This window comes from Chrysemys picta, chromosome 7 (genome assembly GCF_011386835.1).
Source record: "Chrysemys picta bellii isolate R12L10 chromosome 7, ASM1138683v2, whole genome shotgun sequence".
NCBI lineage: Eukaryota > Metazoa > Chordata > Testudines > Emydidae > Chrysemys > Chrysemys picta.
This window is the reverse complement of record NC_088797.1, coordinates 96,215,339-96,239,540: the sequence shown is the minus strand read 5'-3', so window position 1 is coordinate 96,239,540 and position 24,202 is coordinate 96,215,339. Positions and strand designations below refer to the sequence as shown.

The following is a 24,202-nucleotide window of genomic DNA, read 5'->3' as shown; positions in this document are numbered from 1 at the left end:
TACGTTTTAAACAAACAATTTAATACTGTTCACAGCTATGATGATTGTGAAGCTTGGTTGAGGTGGTGAAGTTAGAGGGTGGAAGAGCGAGGGATATTTCCCAGGGAATGCCTTGCTGCTAAATGATGAACTAGCACTCGGCTGAGCCCTCAAAGGTTAACACATTGTTGTTAATGTAGCCTCTCATCAAGGCAGCACGAACAGAAGGGAGGGGAAACAGCATAGCCGACAGACACACACCGTGTGTGTGTGTGTGTGTGTGTGAGAGAGATGCACACTGCCCCTTTAAGAAAGCTGACCCACTCTTAAGTGCATTGTCTTTTCAAGTGGATCAGGAAGTTGAGACAGCAGCTGCTGCCCCAAGCTCTCTGTCTCTCTCCGTCTATGTCCCCTCCCTGCTCTATATGGAGGAGTACGTGGGGTGCAGGAGCAGGGGGGACACCCTGACATTAGCGCCCTCCCACCCCTTCCACAGCAAGCAGGAGTCTCTGGGAGCAGCTCCAAGGCAGAGGGCAGGAACAGCACATGGCAGTGGGGGGAGAGACAGCAGAACTGCCAATTGATAGCCTGCTGGGCGGTTGCAGCACAGGGAACTTAGGGGAGCGGGGAGCTGATAGGGGGCTGCCGGTCCACCCTGGTTACAAGCCCCCCATCAGTTAGCTGCAACAGGCTGCTCTTCCTGCAAGCAGTGGACAAAGCAGGCAGCTGCCAAACGACGTTAGAAGGGAGCATTGCACAACTTTAAATGAGCATGTTCCCTAATTGATCAGCAACGTAACAACATAAACCGGGACCACTAAGTGAGGAGTTACTTTATTTAAAAATTAATGTTATATGTAAACAGAGTCACAGGTTAGAGTTGTTTTATATATTTATTAAAAACCTAGACATGATAGGTGCTTTTGAAAATCCCACCTAAGGTTTTCAAGAACACAAGTCCCAATGAAAGTCAATGGAACTCGTGTCTTAAGTCACTTTTGAAAATTCCACATTACAGTCTTAGTAAAGATTTACATTCCTGCCCTCTAGTGGCCATAACTGCTCACCACCACCTGATAAGAATAGGCCTTCTTGGTGTTTGGAAAGCACCTATCACATTCATGTCTGCTACTGGAATAAAAATATATTTTCAGTGTTACACTAACTGATCCAAGCAATGCTCCATCTTTATTCATTTAGATAAAATGTGCTCTGAAACACCTGTACAGTAAAGGATAGGCAATTGTTTTGAATTCCTGGATTTGAAGTTTATTATAGGTTTTACAAAACTGCCTCAAACTATCAGGCAGATTATTCCTTTTCAACCTTGACCATTTTTTTGACCAGCTGATAGTGTTTAAGTGCAGAATTCTAAAAGTAAAATCTTAGTTTAATTCTTCTCTCATACCAAAAGATGTTGATTAGATTTTTTTCTTCAATACCAAGCTGCAAATTACTCCAATACTCCACTCTTTTCATCTCGGTTAAGAACTTTTCCATATTCAGAACTAAATTATGTTCTACTGTAATCAGTTTATTGTAATGATAATATGCATTCTTGTACTCAGAAAGGTTGATCAATTTACTTACATTATGCCTGTAATTACTACGATGCTACCAGAAAACCAGTGAATTTAAATTTATTTAGTGTTAAATGGGTATGGAATGTGGTACAGTACATGTAAGACACTTCAAGATGAGTAAAGCAGACCCAATTGCACAAGAGATAAAAGTTTCACCTCAAAAGTCAAGACTATCAATTACAATTTCCACCTTCAGAATGCAAGGTATATCATGCAAAAACTAAAACAGACAAAAACAACATTGTGGTGCCACTTAAATGCTATCTTACCACAGTATTTTACAAGACATTAAGTAATCATTCATAGAGAATGAAATATTTTAGCAATGAAACTAAAATATCAATGTTTTAATCATATTTACCAGATTTTGCATGACCACCAGTTCCAGCATTACAGTAAACCAAGGAGTGGGCAACATCCTGGGAAAAATACCTTAAATTAAAGCACCTTTTATTCACTGTCAATATTGCTTTCTGCTAGAGTTAGATTTTATGATATTATTTCTCAGACTCCTCATATAATTTTGTACTTTTCAGTACACTTACTCATGTACAGAATAATTACATCATCACCATATCAGCAAGACAATTTAAAATAGTCTTGACTAATTATTACATTTAAAACCATGTTATGGTCATACGACCTGCAAACAAATTAACTTATGGGACAGAGTCTAGATGTAGAAATATAACCAATTAAAATATGCTCTTATTCAGTTTAAAATTAAACCCATGGTATGAACTATAATATGTCTGCATTTTATTTACATTTTTAAATATGGAGGTAAAAATTGCAGATGAAGTAAAAACAGAACGCAGATGAACTACGATGGGATGAACAAAAGGGCAGTGCATTCATTTATCTGTAATGTGCCTTGATCAGGTGGTTTATCTCCTTTGCTCTCTTCTCCCCCAAGAAATAGTCATGGGACAACTGTAGCCAATAGCTGCCTAGCTCTTTCTGCTCATGCACAAGTGTTTTATCTATCAAGCTGAATGCAACAGACTACGATCCTACAATCCTATCGATTTCATTCAGCACAAAGCACTGCAGCAGCAAACTTCTATTACTGCTGAAGCTACCAGCCTGAGCATAAACAAGGAGGAAGCATAAACAGAAAGAGACAGAAATGGCCTAAGGATGTCCACCCCATAATGTTTATATTCTGTGTGCACCCACAAGTTATATGGACTAACCATGATGTACCAGAAAATAAATCAATTTATTCACTCTCACTAGACATTATGTATTCAACTTCCTTATGTTAAAGTGTTAGGGACCTGTCTAGAAAGACCTCCTTGAAGTAAAGTTTCCACCTACATTCAAGGAAAATCATTTATTAGCCATAATTCACAGGATCTAATAGCCCTGAAATAAGACTACTGATTAACTATAGATCTAGTCCAATACAAATTCTAGAAGACAATTGAATGATCATGAAATGTGAAATTCTGGTAAACAAGTGGCAAAATACTTCAATAATCAAACGGAGTGTCCTACTTTCATAGGTCATGAATCTCTGGAATGCATATTTTGTAATTAAAACCACAGGAGTATCTTTTGAATAACTGTTCAAGCATTGTATAATTCTAAACTGGTTAATTAAAATCAAATGTATTCTCCCCCTTCCCAAAAGACAAACCCTGGAATCAAAGTCTTCTCCTATTTATCGTGTATGATGAAACATAGATGAACAATGCAATGTTTGGAAAAAAAATACTTTGTACAAGGTTGCAGTTCTAACACACATATATTACAAAGCAATGTAAATAAATACCAGGCTAGTACAAAAGCTCTTATTTACAGTTTTACAAATGAAATTGTATTCAGTGTAAATGCAGTGTTTTAAAGAACACAGTATAAGTAAAATGAATTCCTGTGTGGAATATTATAGTTTCTGCTGGATTTCAATGTAGTATTATATAAAAAGCATAGTTCAAGTTAATTTATGCTTATAATTTAGTACAGACAAACCCAGTTTACCTGGAATGGTATCTGTTAAAGTGCTGAAAAAGAGGAAGTTTTTGAACTTTTAGAAAACATACTGTACATTATTAAAGCTTTATCAAGTCAAAATGTTAGATTTTTTTCACATTTTCTACCACAATGCCTGTGGATAAAATTTTTTCATCAATTCAGTGTAATTTAGAAGATGTTAGGTATTGGTATCTTCATGTTCAGATCTGTTGATTTCCAAAAGCAATTTGCCTCAAGCTTCCATGGTGGCTTCAGGTTTCATAATCTGGTAAGTAATCAAATATTCTGGATAAGCCTGAAAGGCAAATGATTCAGTAAGGTTAATTTTCTTAGCAAATTCAGAACACATTTTACAGGATTTCTTGCCATCTGAGCAAAAGGTGCAACATCTATGTCATGGAGAAGGGAGAGCAAAATATCTGCCAGAAGTTTTCAGTAAATAAGGACCTGTGATTCTCAACTTTAAAAGCGTAGGTTTTATTTATATGCACTGAAAGACAAACCCCAATAAATCAAAAAAAGAGGTTCAGTGTCAATGGCATATCAGTGAAAAATGGCATTTGGGCTTCTTAAAATTAAGTATATCTTGACAAGAAAACAAAAAAAAACCCCATTACCTGTTCTCCTCTGTAAATGACGTACTCTGCTAAAGCCAGTCCATTTACACTAGGTCGACCAGTAACTGAATGATGTCCTGGAGGGGAATGAGCCATTTTCATTGCACTGAACTGCAAGAAAGACTTGCCCAATGTTACACGGCAAAACAGCAACTGCCTATAGTAAAGAAAAACTTTTACAACCAAAAATGTTTGGAAAGTAGGAAAAACATTTCTTGGTCATTCAAAAGCTCTGTTCAGAGAGAGAGAACGGTAACTTTAAACCTCTTTAGCCATTTTTCATATTCCACAAATTCTGAAGTTTTATCCATAACATTATGTTCCCCTTTTTCAGTCCTGGTTCCTTTCCCCAACCTCCAGAGATTTTTCTGACTACACACAATGCATGTTATATTAATCGTTTGTGGAAATAGAATGTTTAATAGTGAACTCAAAGACTGTCACCTCAGTTCTTTATTTTTTGGGAAAGTATATGTCACTCAGACAAACAGATGAAGTCTACATAAAAGTATGTAGTAGTTCCTAACACTAAAATTTGTGTATCTGTCTCAGAGAAGGACGCCATATTCAAACTATTACCAGGGCCAACTACAAACAGGTCTACTACAAACCCTAGCTCAAATTAAACCCACCACGTATCGGAATCGGTCAGTATATTAGATGTGGTTGCTTTTTTTGTTTTATAGAAAGGGATACAAGGACACATTTCCTTATGTATCTCCAATTGTTATCTAAATACTTGGATAAGAAATGTAATTATGTTTCACACACCACTGAAGTTCATATGCTTGATTTCAACTTCCTTGGACATTTGCGTTCCGTGGCACAACCAGCAACAGTACAGACTATAAAAGAGGAACCACCAGTGTTCCCACATACTCCTGGAAGGGATGGTCAGGAGACCTACAGCTAACTTGGGAAGAGGGTGGGGGCAACAGAGAGGACCAAAGAATAGGAAGACTGAATTTCCTGTTTCCTCCCCAAAGGAAGGTGGCTCCTGGCAGCACAGCTCTTAATACACTGTAAACAAAAATGCATTTGCTGACCAGATGACAAATGGGCCGGTCAAGGTGGTAACTCATATAGCTCGAATGACATTTCTCTTTGTTCTGTCCAGGAAGCAGCAACTGCCTAAGCGGAGTAAGTCCAGGAAAGGAGTCTCAGCAGCTTTGTAGGTCAACTAAATACTGGAGCCAATTTGTTGGGCTGTGCTCATTCAAGACACTTCTTGCCCCTTTTCAAACCTTTCACATACAGCAAGAAGTAAGTCCCTCTTGTCTGATCTGTTGAAGGGAATCCTGAGTCCTCCTCAAATCTAGAGTGTCATATCTTTCTCTTCTTCGGCTGAGCCTATCAAAGAAGCTTGGAGAGTTTTGCCTTGCTTCAAATGAAAAGGGGCACAAGTCTTAGGAAGGAAACTGAAGCAAGTTCCAACTACCACTTTGGAAGCCAGTGGGACAATGGTAGGACAAGGCTGCAATTTCATCACCATTTCTGGTTGAAGTGACTGCCAACGGGAACACTGAACAGTGAGAAAGCTTAAGTCTTTGAAACCTCTCAGCTCACAAGGAGGTGCTAAGTTTCTAAAGCATGAGATTTAGGTTCCAAGGGGAAACCAGAGAGACACAAGAAGAATGCTTTTAGAAACCCAGAAACTCGTGGGAAGGGACGTTCTACCAATCTACCTTGCGCTTCCTCAGAGCACTAAGGATCAAGATCTGAACCTACAAGGTGGGGTCAACATTACTGAGCTCATCTTGAAAGAAATACAGGATGATCATAATCTCGACTCATCTAGTGGACACCTCTCCCGCCATGAACCACATAATATGCAAGTACTGTGCTCTTCTAGAAGTCTCCTTGTTTGTGCACTGTCTGGCAGAAAAATAATTATTGATCAATTTTTACTGTATCTTTCATACTTTTAAAAATCTCTAGCAAATCCTCTCTTTTCATTTCCAGGCTACACAATTCTGGGTTTTGGGATCTGAAAGGAGGTAAGTCTTACAATGTCTTTAACTATCTCCATTGCCCCTCCCCGGCTCTTTTAAGTTTGCACTACAGCTTTAAAAGGTGGCAACCAAAACTCATATAGCAGTACTATCTGTTTTAACTGTTAGTGCATAGGCAGACATCTCTACTGAGCTATATAGTCTTTCTTCAAAGATTCTGCTGGGGACTTGACTGCCTCTAACACAGGCTGCACTTGAAAAATCAGATTTCTTGGTATGAATGATTGAGGTATAAAGTATTGTAACTTACCTGTGACAAACATAACAAGATCGATCTTTGTGAACTGGGCATCCAGTGCCACCTCCAATTCCATATACATACTGATTGCTTTTGGAAGAGTTTTCAGCAAAATATATCCCAGCTCCAAACATTCCACCTATGTATGCATGTCTCTCATCAAAACCTTTATGAATGATTGCATTCACAAATGGGGAACCTAGAAGTAAATTAGTAAGGAAAAACATTTAAATTAATCACCTACAGTTTTTACGTAATCACTAATTATTAAATCATTTCAAGAGCCTATTGAGTGTTATATCCTACCCTCCCAAAAAACCCTAAGATTTACCAGTAAAGTTACCTTTTGTTGAAATCGATACATTTTTAACAAGTCAGAGCAACTATGTGATGCAGTATCAGTCTGCCACAGCAAACACTTAATATCCACTGTATTACAGCAGTGTACATTGTTACATTCACAAAATATTAGATATCTAGGGACAATTCCTGACCTGTCTTTACAGGGAAAGCTGCATAGGCACTGGACACCCTTTCTGTAGAGCTTAGGCCTACAAGTCACCCTGGATAGTTTGGTCTATGGGGATTTTGGTTGGACATATTCCTGGAGACTTCATCACATGACATAATCTTTAAACATTAATCTTAAATTCCTGGAGACTCCAGGACAATCCTGGAGGATTGGCAACCCAAGTGTGCAGCACTTTGGTGCACACTGCTATTCATACTAGCAGTGTGCACCAAAGTGCTGCACCATAATGCTACTGTATGGATACTGTGGGCACAAACTAAAAGGATCCTAGTTCACATTAATGTAACTACTCGGGGGATTTACAGTGCAGCACTTCGGTGTGCACTGCTATTCACACCCCTGTAGTCCAGCCTCCGTGGCAATGTAGAGAAGCTCACAGATTCTGTTTCTTTCCAACACTGAGGATGCACTAGAGCTGCAGAGCTTCCTTCAACCCTAAGGCTGTAGTATCTGCACAGCAGCTCTGATCACATTCAACAACCGAGGGTAAGGAGAAGGATTCTTAAAAGTATAGAAATGTAGGGCTGGAAGGGACCTTGAGAAGTCATCCAGTCTAGCCCCTTGTGCTGAGGCAGGAACAAATTAACCTTGACCGTCCCTGATAGGTGTTTGTCCAACTTGTTCTTAAAAAACACCAATAATAGGGATTCCTCAACCTCTCTTGGAAGCTTATTCCAGAACTTATCTGCCCTTGTAGTTAGAAACCTTTTCCTAACCTCTAAACTAAATCTCCCTTGCTGCAGATTAAGCCCAATACCTCGTCCTACCTTTAGTGGACATGGAGAACTGATCACGATACTCTTTGTAACAGCCCTTAACCTATTTGAAGACATCTCAGGTCCCTTCTCAGACTTCTTTTCTCAAGACTAAACATACCAAAGTTTTTTAACCTTTCCTCACAGGTCAGGTTTTCTAAACCTTTTATCATTTCTGTTATCCTCTGGACTTATTTGGCCACAACTTTCCTAAAGTGTGGCACCCAGTACTCCATTTGAGGCCTCACTAGTGCCAAGTAGAGTGGGACAATTACGTTTCATGGCTTACATATAACACACCTTTTAATACATCCCAGACTGACATTAGCCCTTTTTGCGACTGTATCATATCATTGATTCTTATTTCATTTTGTGATTCATTATAATCTCCTGATGCTTTTCAGCAATACCACCACCTAGCCAGTCATTCCCATTTTGTCGTTGTGCATTTGACTTTTCCTTGATAAGTGAAGTATTTTCCACTTGTCTTTATTTAATTTCATCTTGCTGATTTCAGACTAATTCTCTAATTTGTCAAGGTACTTTTGAATTCTAATCCTATCCTCCAAAGTGCTTGCAACCCCTCCTAACTTGGTATAATCCTCAAATTTTACAAGCATACCCTCCACTCTGTTATCCAAGTCATTATTGAAAATACTGAACAGTACTGGACACAGGACTGACCCTTGTGGAACGCCACTAGATACGGCTTCCCAGTTTGGCAAAGAACCATCGATAACTACTCTGAGTACTGTCTTTCAGCCAGTTGTGCACCCACCTACTTGTAATTTCATCTAGCCCACATTTCCTTAGTTTGCTTATGAGAATGTCACGTGGAACTGTGTCAAAAGCCTTACTAAAAATCAAGATACATCATGTTTACTGCTTCTCTCCTATCCTAACTCTGTCAAGAAAAGAAATTAGACTGGTTTGGCACGCTTTTTTCTTGACAAATTCATGCTCATTATTCCTTACCACCCTATTATCCTCTAGTGCTTACAAACTGATTGTTTAATAATTTGTTCTAGTACCTTCCCAAATATTGAGGTTAGGCTGATTAGTCTGATTCCCCAAGTCCTCTTTGCCCCCTTTTTTAAAGATAGGTACTAGTACGTATGCCCTTCTCCAGTCCTCTGGAGTTCTCCATGAATTCTCAAAGATAATTGCTAATCATTCCAAGACTGCTTCAGCTAGTTCCTTAAGTACCCTAGGATGAATTTTATCAGGCCCTGCTGACTTGAATACATCTAATTCAGAGGTTCAGGAACAATTTGAACTAAACTGTAAACTGTATATGATAGAAACCACTTCAAGTCCGTGACTGCGCAGTGTTCCAGTACCTATGATCTGATTTATGTAAATATTTTTTAACCACTTCTGCCTCTGCAAAGCAATGTTTAGTTATTTAAGTTGAGTATTGATCATAACATTTAATCTTAAATTACCCATTCAAATTGGAAGGTGCTCTGCATTGCAGCACTTATCTCTAGAGACACCCGACGTATTCAGTTTCACAAAGATGCACCTTTTTACTAAAAAGGCTTTTAAAATTACATGTAAATATAAAGGTAGTTCTAGGATTATTAGGACTGTTTTGTTCAGAGAGGAGATGAACAAGAGAGGACATGACAGAATTGAGACTTATGTAAAATAAGAAATGTTATACTGAAAGTAAATCAAAAACTCTTATTTACCTTCTGTGTAATACAAGAACAAGGAGACGTGAAATAGAAATAGAAAATGAAAAATAGCAGCTTTTTTTTTAAATATACAAACTCATTAACAACTTGTGGAACCATCACAAGATATCACTGACGTTAAGAAGTTAGCAGGATTAAAAAAGGGGAACATATATGTAAACATCCATTATCACGTTAAATAGATACAGAATTGTAAGGGATATAAGTGCTCATGCTGCAGGACATAATCCAACCACTATCTGACCAGGTTAGGAAGAACTTCCCTTCCAGATGGGTTATACCATTAAAGGGTTGCTTGCACCTTCCTCTGGGCTGATACCGGCCATTTTCAGAGACAGAATACCAAATCACTGGTCTGATCTAGTATGATAATTTCTATGTTATTATTATGCCCATCCAAAGCCTGTATGAAAGAAACACTAAAGTTACACTGTTAAGCACTCAGCTGGGAAATGACAAAGTTGCATCATCAGCAGCTGACCCCTTTGTATGTGAACAAGACCATGAGCTTTAATTACAAGATCACATACTATTTGTGAGCTATGTCACATTTTTCTACAGCTTTAGATATACACTGTTGGTGTCTTATATAGGTTTCACCCCCACTCTGGACTTTAGAGTACAGATATGGGGACCTGCATGTGAACCCCTAAGCTGAATTACCAGCTTAGACCTGGTTTTGCTGCCACCACTCCCAAGTACTAACTCCCTTCCCTGGGTAGCCTTGAGAGACTTCTTACCAATTTCCTGGTGAACACCAATCCAAACCCTTGGATCTTAACACAAGGAGAATTTAACCATCCCCCCCTTCTTTCCCCCACCAATTCCTGGTGAGTCCAGATCCAATCCCCTTGGATCTTAACACAAGGAAAAATTAATCAGGTTCTTAAAAATAAGACTTTTAATTAAAGAAAAGAAAGGTAAAAGAAAACCCTCTGGGAGACAGCATACCAGCTGATCTCACAGACAATAGATTTAAAACACAGAGGATGTTCCCCTGGGAAAAAACTTAGTTACACAAAAAATACCCAATTTGATTATTCCCTAATGCCCAAGACAAGTTACAAAGAAAATAAACATAAACCTATTTATTCCCTTCACTAATACTCACTACTTGATAAGAGGCTGATTAGTGGGGCTTTCCCACGCCGGTCAAAACTGAAACTGACTCTAAACAAAGGAAACTTCCCTCCTTCCTTTTGAGACATCTTATCCCCACATTGGTTCCTCTGGTCAGGTGTTAGCTAGGCTAGGTGAACTTCTTAACCCTTTACAGGTAAAAGAGGCACTAACCCATAACTATCTGTTTATGACAGCCAGAATTCATTAAAAGATTTTATATGACAAATACACAAACTGTTCTTACACAACACACTACAGATGAAGTATAACAGGAGTGATAGCAAAGGTTTGTTGGCATATATAAATCATAAGTCTGTCACCAAGGTAGTGTTGTAGTTTCTTTCTGATCCCAAGTTATAGCTAAGGCAGACTGTGCTACTAGTTGGGAAAAAATTGCAAACTGCATGGCTACACACTGTTATCTTCTCTGAGGAATTTAATTATGTAAAAAAAAATCTGTCAAAAATATGGAAGACCATTATGAAATAGTGTAAGTTTACAAGAATTAAAATATCTAAGATACCATACAAACATGTATATCTGTGGTTATAGAAGAAAATGTTAAATTGTATTAGAGAAAGTTTGCAATCATGTAACTATCGTAATGCATATCCACAAGGGGAAGAATTAAGGTTGGACATGCAATCTTAATTCACATTCTGAATTTTGATTAGTCTGAACTATTTTTTGTTTTCAAATAAAAAAATCCAAGATGCTTACAACGGACACCACTGGACCACCTTATCCCACCAAATTATAAGCTCTGCAGTAGAGAGTTGTGCAGATTTTACTTCAGTGAATGTGCAGCTAACTTAGCCATTTACTGAGTCACTATGCATATGCAGGGAACAATTTTCAATAGGTTATAACTGTCAAATCAAAACTTAACTTCACTGGAGCTCAAGAAGACACTTTTGAACAAGAGCTAACATGCCAAATGTAAAATCCATCTTGGTCAGAGTTGGTAAAACAAATTGTAAGAAAGTTTCCTCACTCCTACCCCCTTCAAACTGAATCTTCTGACTTGTTTTTCTATTTTTGATCAAACCAAACAAAACCCCCAAAAAATCCATACTTTTCTTTGGGCAAAGACAAGGCAGGAAAATTTAAGCAAAAAAAGCAAAGGGTTCAAAATTACAAGGCAACTGAAAATGGGAATTAGAATAGATATAGCTATAGTTGTCACCTCTGTGATAACATGCAATACTGGTAACAGGATTTATCAAAATTATGAAAAACTTAACTCTGATCTACATTTTTATTTCCAGTCGTTAATTATATAGCAAATTTACCTAAATTTTTGGCACCAACAAAAATATTCCCACCAAGATTAACAGCATGGAAGAAAATTTAAATTTCAAAGTTCTTACCATGAAACAGCATCCTTTCATTAGCATGGTTATGGTTTTCTTCAGAAACTTCTTTCCTCCTGTGAGTGTATCTTTCCCAGAGTTTTTTGTTACAAACTTTTTGAATCTGAAATAATTAAATCAGAATTCAAATTCTATTTTGAAGACAAGACCTTCCAATTTTTTGCTTTATCATTTGACAGACATTTTGATGCACAGTGGGTATATCACAATAGATCCACTCCAAAACTGGGAACAAGTAGTCAAATTTCTAGAGAAGAAAAGAGATTCTCTCTCTCAGGTTCTAAGGAATTCAATTCAATTCTTCTCATAGCATGATATAGTGAGTAAAATCATCACCATAAACCTAAGTTAACCAAGCCATTCTGTTCTAAACCACTGTTCAGTGATCTCTCTAAAGTTTTTAGACTGACACTTATCAGGCTTAGTCACAACTTAAGAATTTTTTGGAAAGTTTAAACGAACTAGATCAAAGGGATTTTTTAGATTGCAACCCCCAATCCATCCAAACTTTGATAAAATAATTCTCTCCCTCCATTCAAAGTACTGCTAACCCCCTTCTTTAGATTTCTTTACTAGCTTCCTCACTTTCCATATTAATTCAAGCTGCTTATCACCACCTTCAAGACCCTGTACCACCACTCCATTTCTGTTCTCAGTCTCATTCTAAATCCTGCCCCTCCAGTCCTGGTGGACAAAAACTGATGATTTTTTCAAAACAAATTTGATTTTTTTGAAATTTAATTTAAATACATTTCTCTTTTTAAAAATAAACAGATTTAAAATTAAATTTTAAATAATTACAACCTATATTAAGGCCCTACCTTGCTATAAACAATTACAACTATTTAAATAAATAAAGTAATATGATGTATCAGTGAGCCTTCCTCAAATCTTAATGAGTTAAAGGATGATGCTTTTTAAATTATATATAGAATCAGGGGGAAAACATCTTTAATTTTTGAGTTCAACTGAAGTTTTCTAAATATATCACAATGCCCATGTTCTGCATTACATAGCTATATTATTTTCAGTCATTACAAGGGCTGAATTGCCCCCAGAAACTGCAGACAGGAAATGACTATCCCATATATGAGAGATGCTAGACTGCAGAAAGCATGTTTTCCTCTTCCAATCTATGAATAAAAAGCAAGCGGGAGAGGAGAAGATCCACTAATTCTAAAATCCTGCAGGACAAGGGAACAGATTTTAAACACCTAAAAATGCAGATAGGCACCTAATACCCACTGATTTCCACTCCAATGATTTCAATAGGAGTCAGGCACCTAACCTTCATAGTCACTTCTAAAAATTCCATAAGGTGCCTATTTGCATCTTTTAACTGCCAAAATCCTTTTGAAAATCTGATGCATGGTGACCAGAAATAATCTGTCAATTCACTAACTACAGTTAATACTTCCTTTGTTTAAAAACTTTATTTTTAGAAGCAAAACATGTTTTAATAAGCTTACTTTTTTACCTTATGTATCCAGCACATTGAAAGGTAGCTTTATTTAACTAATAAATAAATGGCGTTTTTATGCATTTTAATATATTTCCAATTTCCATCCAAATGCAGCTTGACAGATGTCTCAAATATAAAATTATCTTCTAGTAAATAAATGATCATTTTCTAACATAATAAAATATAAAAATGAAGAATCAGAACAAACATACATTGAGCTATATAATTGCTTAAATAAATGTGTAGACATAGTGTATCCTCCTGGTTAGCAAAAAGAAGCATTAAAATTAATGTAAAGTCTATATTTAGCAGCAAATCTACATATTTTAATAGTCATACTAACCAATGAAAATGAACTAAAGGGTTGAGCGCATAGCTATCATTTAAGAACTATAAAAATGTGAATGTTACCTTCAGAAAATTGTATTTGTTGAACACTCCACCAGCATGCCCACCATCTCTGTGCTCTCGGACTGTACTTTGCATCTGAAGAATAAGAGTTTTAAGGCTGTATATTTTGGACAAATATTCCAATATTCTTTGTAATAATCAGAACAGTTGATTCTATTCTTAAAAACAGAAGACACCTATTAGCTAAAAATTAGCACAGGTTTTGTGATTTTTCTACAAAACTTCAGAGATTCTGAATACTTTGTGGAACATGCAGTGATAGTTCTTAATTTACGCTCTTTAACTGATCACATCTACTTAGAATCACATGCTGTGCAATTATTAAAATGCTGGGCAGAAAGTAGAGAAAGAATTGATTAGAAACTGGGTCTGGTATGTAGGGAAATGACTGTAGTGAAGATTTCCATGCTGCAGAAATAATTTCACTTCAGATGGAGACCTCTCAAGTATGTTACTAGAAGGAGCGACATTAAGAGAGACAAAGGGTCTTGCCACTTAACACTTTGGGCTGGAGCAGTAATTTCTAGCTCAAGACGACACAAATGTGGTAGCTCTGATTGAGTGAATGCACTAAAAACAGACATGCAACCACAGCAGTAAGAGCAATGGAAGGGGCTAGCTGCCTGAGTACGTACCTAGTGCCTTGGATTGATACACAGCCTGCTGCAGCGGCTACACTTACATTTTTAATATGCCAGTTCAATTAGAGATAGTGCTGGTATGTCTCCTCAAGCTGGAAATTATACCTCCAGTTTGCAGTGTAGACATACAGTACAACCTCAAAGATATGAACACCAGAGTTACGGACTGACCAGTCAACCGAACACCATGTGAAACCGGAAGTAACCAATCAGGCAGCAGCAGAGACCAAAAAAATTAAAAATCAAAGCAAATACTGTAGTGTGCCTGTATTGCATCTTAAAAGGTAGACACACCTGGGCTGCCTGTCCCCAACCCTAACTTCACCCCCACACGCAGGGGGAACCTGGAACCTGGCCTGGAGTGTGAACTGCTGGAGTCGGAGCTGCATTTTGTTCACAGTCATGAACATTTCAGAGTTACGGACAATCTCCATTCCCGAGGTGTCCATAACTCTGAGGTTTTATTGTATGCTAAATCGTGGACATGTCAAGCATGGATTATAACAGTGGGACAGCACTGACAAAGGAAAATGGAATAAGTGTCTTGATGCAAGCTTTAATCCATTATGTTTAGCAGTATTTGAGTCTTATATTAATAGTCTACTGGAACTCATGCGTCTACCCATAAGTGACAATGCCAAAAAGAATTTGAGATGCTAGGCAGCAAAACATACCTCCTCTTCCACTGACTGAAATTCCTTATCATCAGGAGAGAGATCTATAAGAATTGTTCCACTACCAGAAGTATTCAAAGTCAGGTATGGGTTAAGACCTATAAATACAATGAACGCACATATTTCAGACGCAGAGAACAAAAATTAAAAACACAGGCATAGCTCAATTTCCCAGGAATGAAAAGATAGAAGATGCCATATAGAGACAAAGGTCAAGAAAAGGGGAACATTTGTGATTTTAAAGTTATATTAACTTTCAGTTTAAGTCTCACTTCTGCCATGGTTTTGGGATCTTAAGTAGTTTAAAGTTTTAGTTTTTTAAAACCTATTTTGATTTGCCTTTGTAATTCTGCTCCTCTGAAGATATCATGCAGGATACTCATTTCTTGGCCTCAGCTTCCTAGCTAAACACAGACAGAATCTACAGGTCCTTAATGGTAGTAGTGGTGGCCACGGCCATAAGCCAACTTCCCTCATCCCCACAAGTGATTGTGCACCACCTGAGACCTCTGCCAACCCTGAAACATTCCAGTCAGTCAGTCGCTAGCTGAGTACCGAGTAAAGGATCCCTAAAGTAATAGGTCTGTCACCTAACATTTTACAGAAAAATCATGCTTCAGAAGCAGAAAGACTTAAAGTACAGGTATCTGTGACCTAAACAGAAGCCCATCCAAACTCTAAGGGGAGAAGGGGGCGGGGGGCGCAAGTATGTGTGACTTCTGCAAGACTTCTTTCCCCATCTACCAATAAGATTTCTCACATTGAGCATTAGAGCACTTGCTCAAATACATCAGGCAAGTATCACTCTTCTCTCTCAGAAGTCATACCATAACAGAGAGGGTCCTTAAAATGGGATAGAATGAGGTGTACCTTTGTCAGGGCCCTTATTACTATAAGAATTAGTATCTAGACATATCAGAGCACCTCTGAAGTAGATAAGACATCCTTGCTAATGTGGCCTATTCTGGCTGTCCCAAGCAGTTCCTTCTTCCTCAGACCTCCCATTTCTCCTTTGAGAAGGGGACCTGATCCATAATTCTCTAGGAAGAAAGTATGCAGAAAGGTTTAGAACATACTGACCCAATGGTCTCTTCTGAATTGCATGTGCCCAATTCATATGCTTTGGAAACTACAAATACAGATGTGGGCATGAGACCATCTTCTGGCTCTAGCATATCCTTGTGGCCCACAAACATCCTGAGCCATAAGGCTGATGTATTTCTGGTGGAGCTGCCACATAATCCAGTTATCTATGGGGTCAGGATGAGATAAAGTAGTTCAGCATGAAATCTAAGGACTGAAACAATGGTTGCAACCAGACTATGTGCAGAAGGCACCAAAAACTGCTGGTGATGAGATCAGGGCTTCACACACAGAAGAGAGCTGACTCTTGAAGCATAAGCTCTCACCTCTACACAAGAACTCTTTGACTGTGCTGAGTTCTACTTTGGGTTTTTTACAGTATTTACTACCTTCGACTGCAAGTGTTTCTAGCTCAGATCATGCTGCAGAGCAGTAAGAGAACTTTAAGGCAGTCTCCAAACCCAGGAAGCCAAAGTCTGATGCTGGCTATTCTCAGGACCCTCTCTCTTGAAAGCTCCAAATACACCAACAAACAACTGCAGCGTGATATGGAGATCAACACCAATTCTGATAATGCCAAGAATTCTGAATGAGTTGGCAAATAACTGGCAATCATTTATTGGATTTAAGAACCCAGCGAGATGCTCTACACCAGAAGTCCTTATGCAATGGCCTGCCCAGGATACATGAGCAGGTTGCTGCAGCGAGATACTGGGTTCCCCATCACTGCTCTGGGCAGTTAGCTGCATGTGCATTAACAACTGACTGCAGCTCAACACTGGGCATCCCAGCAATGCTTTCTGCCAGGAGCCCATGATGTTTGAACAGTCAGCAAACACTTGACTAGGGGTTTTCCTCTGGAACTCTCTGCTGGGAGCCTATGCTCATTGGTCTGTGGCTGGAACTTAGCAAATTATATAAAAGTGTCTGGGGGCAAGACACTTTGACTTAACAAGAAAAGCATCAAAATGAAGCTCCAAAAGAAAGTTCTAGTTAATCCTGAAACAATGGGTCCACTGTATCCAGGGAAGGGTGCTAAAACACTGATGCAAATGTGCTAAAGCACCAGAACACTGAGGCAAAGCACAGAGACCTGAGGAAAGCTCCACAGCTTGAGTATTAAGTCAAATGAGGCTTTGAGGTAAAGCTCTGAAATATTCAGGTAAGGAGTTGAACATCTAGAGATGACAATGCTAAGGCCTTTTAAGGCAAAAATGCTGAAAATCTCTAAAGAACCTGCGCAAACTGCAAGACCAGGACTCCAGGGACCCCGCGATGTTCTTTGGCTAGAGTGTTTGACTGCAAATTCAAAGAGAACAGATGAGACCCAATTGGAAAGCAAGGACACTGTATAAAATGATACTTACAGCAGTGTAAAACTACACTGGAAACAGGAACAGACTGGCAGCTGAAGAGATAGCTCCCACCCAGAACACCTTCACTGACGGCAATTAAGAAGCAACTGATTGTTCAAGGGACAGCTATTGAAGCTCCAGGGAGATACCTGAACATGATGAAGTGGTTGTCTTGTGGCCCTGATTACTACTGCTGCCCTTTAGGGCCAAAAAAACCCTTTAGAGTATGGGGAGTTCTGCCTGTTTTATACTAGAGTCCAGATTTGGGAGTGAGAATCCACAGATGGTGTCTAGAGAAAAAAAATCCAACCAATTCTAACTAATATTATTCCATTTCTATGAAATGTAGTGAGACAATAGTAGCCAATGTTTCAATATGACAGAATCAATACAGTGTGCTCTTTATTTTTTTCTTCAGCTGTAGTCCAACAAAACATGTTATTCCTATGATTGTGCTGTCATCAACAATGCTGCAAAATAAAGAAGTTTTATCATAAAACTCAACGCAAGTTGAAGTTGTTAAACAAAGCAGCTATGCTAATTTCAGCTCCACTGGAAAGATACCAACTATTTTTTTAAAGAAAATATTTTAAAACTTCAATTATCCTTTTGGGGAAAAAGGACACAGCCCGTGTCACTCAGTAAATAATAATTCACTTTTCAATCTGTATTGTGGTAGCACATAAGAACCCCAGTCACTGACCAGAACCCCATTGTGTAGGTACAAACAGAACAAAGAAATAGTCCCTGTCCCAAAACACTTACAATCAAAGTTCTCTAAATCTACAATCCAACTAATGAAAGTAAACGTGGACAATGACCATGATAAAGCAGTCAAATATTAAAGGCAACTGAATGCTGGTGTTCATGATAATTTATACCACTAATGAAAGCTTCTCACACGAGCTTCAAGTTGAAAGACAGTGTATATTGCCAGTAAGCACAATTTTACATTTTGTGGTATAAAGAACTGCATTATCAGCTCTTTCTAAGAAGAGATGATTTGGAACAAAACTGGTAAAGTTTATAAAAATGAACTCTATATTAAAGCAGTGCCACTTCAGTAATTCAATAAAAATATACCTTGCTGTCCAGAGATCAGTCTCTCAACTCCTTTAATGATTTTATGCCTATGTCCATAAGCATTGATCCCAATTTCCTTTAACTCTTTGTGGCCCATTTCAACCAATACATCCAGTGTTATCTATAGCAAAGCACAATATCCTTTGTTTAGATTGCTGTATACATTTTAATAAAAATTTCATGACAAATATTTCATTAGAAAGGATCAATAATAACCTCAGAAATAAAATTTATGACAATTTAGTTAGGTTATAAAACAGAGTGGTGTACAGATATGCAACCCCTGGAGACCTGTATATTGTGCAGCAGAAGAAAAATTAGGGAAGTTTTAAAACAAGCCATAGTTATAAAACAAGCCATAAAACAAGTGAAGATATTTTATAAGTATATTAAAATAAAATTAGATTAATGGTAACAAGAGTCACATTCTGAATGTTTTAATGTAACAGTTCATCCTTGGCTTTGTGTCTACTGTTTTCCCTACCATGAAATTTTGCTTTTGAATAACATAAAACATGCTACAAGTCATAGTAGAATTGCTGTTACCTTCCCCATTTTTTTGTTCATCACTTTGCATGACCCTACCTAAAAAATAGGCCAGTGGTACTGCAAGAGTCACTTCCCTGACTGGGGAATTTCACTTTCAGAATATATTACAAAGCTAACAGAATAGTCTACACCTTCATAATTACTACTCATAATTTCATGATATTCACTTCCTACTGACTTCATCACCTGTGCTAAGATAACAGAAACAGAAACTTAACCTGTTGGTCTTAAATTACAAGTACTATTCCTCCTCCCACTTGAAAAAGGAACCCACTGGTAGAGTTTTCTAACCCAGTATTTGTACACAGCTACTCACTTGCTCTCTCTCAAATACGTCAATCAGATGTTCAAGTCCAAGATTCCTCACAAACTGATTTATGCTAAAATCTACACCTGGAACTGAATATAAAGAAGAATATATAAGATACTTTCACATTCATATTATCTAAAACACAGTATATTCCATACTTACACTTCTGCAATAAGGGGAAATACAAGAATTTTTAAGAGATTGGTAACATTAAGAAAATATTTAAGTTACTAAGAAGACACAATTATATATTACTGTTTCTGGTGGCACCTAGAACACGCTAGGTCAGGGGTCGGCAACCTAAGGCACGCGTACCAAACACGGCACGCAAGCCGATTTTGACTGGCACGCCGCTGCCTACCTTGATCCCGGTCCCCAGCCCCACTCAGCCCCCTCCCGCCCACTGTTCTCCCTTGCGGGGGCAGGAGGCAGAAACTTGGTCCTGCGGCAGCCAAGCTTCCCCCCTCCCCCGCTTCTTCCCCCAGCATGGTGCTTTCCTGTCCCTCCTCCTCCTCCCCCTCCCTCTCCCTGCACCGATCAGCTGATGGCCCTTGCAAGGGGGAAGGGGAGAGGGAGCGGAGCAGAGCCGAGCGGCAGCATGCTCGCTGCTCCGTAGAGGAGGCAGAGAAGAGGTAGGGATGGGACCATGAGCCGGTCAGGGCAGGGGGCTGGGAGCACTCCCACGAGCCAAGCACCCCAGTCCTCTGCCCTGACCCCCCCACGCACACACACACCCAGCTTTCTGCCCTGCATCCCCCCACCCTCCCCAGCCTTCTGCTCTGCACCCCCACAGCCCCCATCCCTCTGCCCTCACCCTTGAACCCCCCCCCACACACCCAGCCTTCTGCCCTGCACCCCCCCCTCACACCCAGCTCTCTACCATGACCCCTGAGGCCCCCCCCCCCAGGTCTGGGGTCCCAGCTGCCGGCCCCTTGCCAGCTGGTGTCCTGGCCGTAGGCCCCGCTCAGCCCACTGCCGGCCTAGGTGAACAGAACCCCAGGCTGGCAGCGGGCTGAGCAGGCTGGCGGCATAAGATCAGCATTTTAATTTAATTTTAAATGAAACTTCTAAAACATTTTGAAAACCTTGTTTACTTTACATACAACAATAGCTTAGTTATATAATACAGACTTATAGAGAGACACCTTCTAAAAAACATTAAAATGTATTACCGGCACGCGAAACCTTAAATTAAAGTGAATAAATGAAGACTCGGCACACCACTTCTGAAAGGTTGCCTACCCCCTCACTAGGTTCTTTATAAAAATAGAAATACATGGTTCTGGCCTCCAAAAAAAGTAAGTGTTAAGCTACTACTACTGCATATTTAAGCAATGAACAGAAGTTATTAAAGCAACCTTGTTCATAAATCATCAGTCTTGCAAATCTTTTAGAACCTATACACAATGAAATGGTATCATAAGACCATTCCAATATGTATTTATTTGATTTCTATTTAAAACCTGATTTATCAGTAAGAGTCTATCTGGAAAAAATGCTTGAAGACCCCTGCCCAAGAGTTAAAATTTTTGTTCTTTTGGCTATGTGCTCCTTATCAAGCCACAGTTGGAAACAGAGATAATAACAGAAGGTGAAGATGGTTAATGCATAAATTGAAAATTCTAGTAAGAGCTGAAGAGTACCCACAAAACTCACTAAATTAGATAAAAATACTGAAAAAGAAAATTATTTTTCAACAAAATCATGCTTTATTTAACTTTATTTATATAAACTGCTCAAGAGTCATTAATTCACATCTACAATTAGAACAAAAGAAAGCCTCACCTTCCTTTTTCTCTAAAACAGTTGCTCCCTCTGCACCATTTGTACCAACAACTGAAGGGAGTTCAGAAAAGCTACCAGATAAGTTGTCAAGGCTACTGGCAGCAGACAGACTGGATGGGCTGGATGGAACGGAAGACAGGGAATCAGCCGTAGGTCCGGTGGTTTGAGATACATTTATAACCTGAGGTTTATAACAAGATGGCAACGCAGAAGGAGGCATAGCAGCTGTCAACAGCGCGTTAACATCATCTGCCTAAATATCAAAAGACAGTTTATTAAAATGGAGGAAGCCTTCCATGCAAAGTTATTTTCTGGAATTAAATACTTGAGAAAATTAAGCCCAAAGCCATAGTGAACAAATGTGTAAGTATAATGTAAACATTTCAACCAATTAAAAAACAATCTTTCATTTAAACAAGATTTAAACAAAACAACTTAAATAAGATTTAAAAAAAAATGTTCTAAATTAAAAGTGCAATACATGAATGTTTTGATATTTGTAACTTTTTTCCAGATAAACACAAGGTCAAACAAAACTCATTACTAATTTACTTTAGAAATAAGAAATCCCAATTTGAAGCAAGACGATCCATTTAGTATTACTCTGAAAATATGAAGCTTTTGATTGTATTATAATACTCTAAAACAAAACCTTAAATAGCCTGATTAAGTTTTATAAAATGAGAAGGTTTTAATAAAGTTAGACTAAATTTCACCTCTAACGCAGTTTTTTGAGGTCAAATATATTAGCCAGTAAAATAGGTAGATCAAGTACCCAAAATAAAATTAAAAATAGATAAATGTCAATTCTGGAACAAATCAATGTTTGTTTTCTTTCTCCATCAGGCAGTCAGAAGTACTTTGCAGTAATGTTGTGCAAGAGAACAGAGAAAAGATGTATTCAGGTGTACTGGCTTGCATAACCAAAAATGCTTAGACAACCAAGAAACCAGAGTTTATAAATTGTGCACTAACTTCAAATTTGTACTTTGAATAAAAGTGTCTAAAAGCATCTTATATAAACCAGGCGAGCAACCACTAGCTGCAGCTAAGCACAAATTTCTCAAAAGATCCCATCACTTACGGTGACCAGGTCTAATGGTGTTTGTCCTTCCTGGTTTTTCAGAGTAGGATCAGCTCCATGTGCCAATAACAAGGCACAAAGCTGTGTCCTTCCTTTCTGGGCTGCTTCATGCAAAGGTGTGAAAGCCCATTTGTCCGTAGCATTCACACACGCATTATACTTTATAAGTAAAGCTGCTACATCTACGTGCTGGAAAATAAAATATCCTGTTACATTCCGAGATGGTAGTTTAATATACCGAAACTCTCAGAATTATTAATCAACCCTTTTTGTAACTTCATTCTGGATTTTCCTAGAATTGATCTAAATTACAATAAGATAAAAAATAAACACTAACAAAACAGAAGAGACTATTCTGAACTATAATGTACCTGTGTATAATTAAGTCATTTTCTTCCATAAAACAGAAGTAGACCAAACCAGAATCCCAAATACAAAACTCCTTTGAATTTAAGGAGCGCTTGAATTCAAATCCCTGAATCCGAAAGTAGCCCAGACTGCATCCAAACGCAGAAGGGCCTTATTTCCTGCTCTGGGTTCACAGATGTCTGAAATCTCACAAGATCACCCACAGAACTGTAAGTGAAATCTTTACTAGTGAAATTCTACTAGTATGCACATGTGAAAAGCAGTTTTACAGGACATCTTTTAGGCTGCTTGTTTTTACGATAGTTTTTGAATGACCTTTCTCAGCATAATTTCCAACAGTAATTTTACAAATTTAAAAACTTCACTTCTGCAATAGTCAGTTGAATTTGATCTGCAGTTATAATTTTTAAGTAATTCCAAATGAGGTGATATTATAACACAATGACAAAAGCTTTTTAGAGATTGTCAGGCTACACAATTAATGCCAAAAAATAATAAATAAATAAATAAAATAAATAAATAAAAGCATCATAGCACAACTTTTTACAGAAGTTTCAATTTGTTCCAAAAGATAGTAAGTTAGAGATTCTTACCCCATAAGATGCAGCATTATGTAGAGGAATCAACCCTCCTTTATCCTGTGCATTCACATCCGCTCCATACTGTAACAGGTACTCTGCAACCTCCAAATTGTTGTAACCAGCTAACAGGCAGTTAAGGAAGGAAGTGAAAAACTGTCACCAGAATAATTATTATGATTAAATACCATTTTTTTTATTTTTAAATCACCTCTGAGGGAAAAAAGTCTGCAAATAAATAGCCAAATTGTGCTATACTGTGTGAAACCATTTACTACAGCTATTGAATAAATTAATTCCGTGTATTCGATTCCATAATAAATGTCACTTAATTTGCAAAGAGTACTCGAGTGCTATATGTTTTTTTAATATTTCAAATGTTTAAGCAAGCACATACTCCAATTCAACATCTTTACTTAAAAATAAAGGTGTTAACTGTCTGCACCTAGACATTTGGCGTTGAGTATTTAGATTTCCAAAAAAAAAAAAAAATTGATTTCAAATCAGCACTGATGTTGGAAAATCTAAATTCTCCATTTACCAAGAGTTATATTTCTAATGGAGTGAGCAATTAAATAGAAAACTTCAGGTAAGCATCTTCATTCTGATGGACAAGAAAATTCTGCTTCCATTCCTCTGACAAAAACAGCCCACTTTCATCCCACCCATCTCTGTCTCTGTTCTCCAGCATGTTTTCTTCCACCTTCCTTCACCTTTTCTACTGAATCCCACCGAGCTGTCAACCCCTTGCAATCTGCCAGCTCTGCTGGCCCCACATTAGCAAAGTCACTGTCCTGGCGGGGTATCAGCTACATGTTGTCTCCCCTTGCTGGTGCCTGGTTTTAAGGAGAAATTGCGGCGGCAAGGCAAGCAGAAAGGGTACTTGTCAATAAGGACACAGAAATTCCTCATTACAGGTGAGAATCCGGA

At 38.3% G+C, this 24,202-nt stretch overlaps 1 protein-coding gene across 6 annotated transcripts in view; it reads right to left on the bottom strand.

Annotated features, from left to right (window-relative positions):
- Window positions 1-1,603: 1,603 nt before the first annotated feature.
- The window catches only part of TNKS2 (tankyrase 2), a 63,489-nt gene continuing 40,890 nt past the window's right edge, over window positions 1,604-24,202 (bottom strand). For 2 of the 6 annotated variants that reach the window (XM_024107293.3, XM_005292534.4), the window contains exons 17-27: window positions 23,288-23,397; window positions 22,326-22,514; window positions 21,242-21,494; window positions 19,463-19,545; window positions 18,598-18,718; window positions 15,077-15,174; window positions 13,762-13,836; window positions 11,886-11,991; window positions 6,419-6,605; window positions 4,157-4,313; window positions 1,604-3,834 (exon numbers count right to left, since the gene is read on the bottom strand). In XM_024107293.3, coding sequence (XP_023963061.1) covers window positions 3,772-3,834; window positions 4,157-4,313; window positions 6,419-6,605; window positions 11,886-11,991; window positions 13,762-13,836; window positions 15,077-15,174; window positions 18,598-18,718; window positions 19,463-19,545; window positions 21,242-21,494; window positions 22,326-22,514; window positions 23,288-23,397 — 1,442 coding nt within the window. In that variant the 3' untranslated portion in view covers window positions 1,604-3,771. The remainder of the gene's footprint in view (window positions 3,835-4,156; window positions 4,314-6,418; window positions 6,606-11,885; window positions 11,992-13,761; window positions 13,837-15,076; window positions 15,175-18,597; window positions 18,719-19,462; window positions 19,546-21,241; window positions 21,495-22,325; window positions 22,515-23,287; window positions 23,398-24,202) is intronic. The other 4 variants (XM_024107294.3, XM_065552070.1, XM_042856818.2 and 1 more) reach the window with 3 other exon arrangements.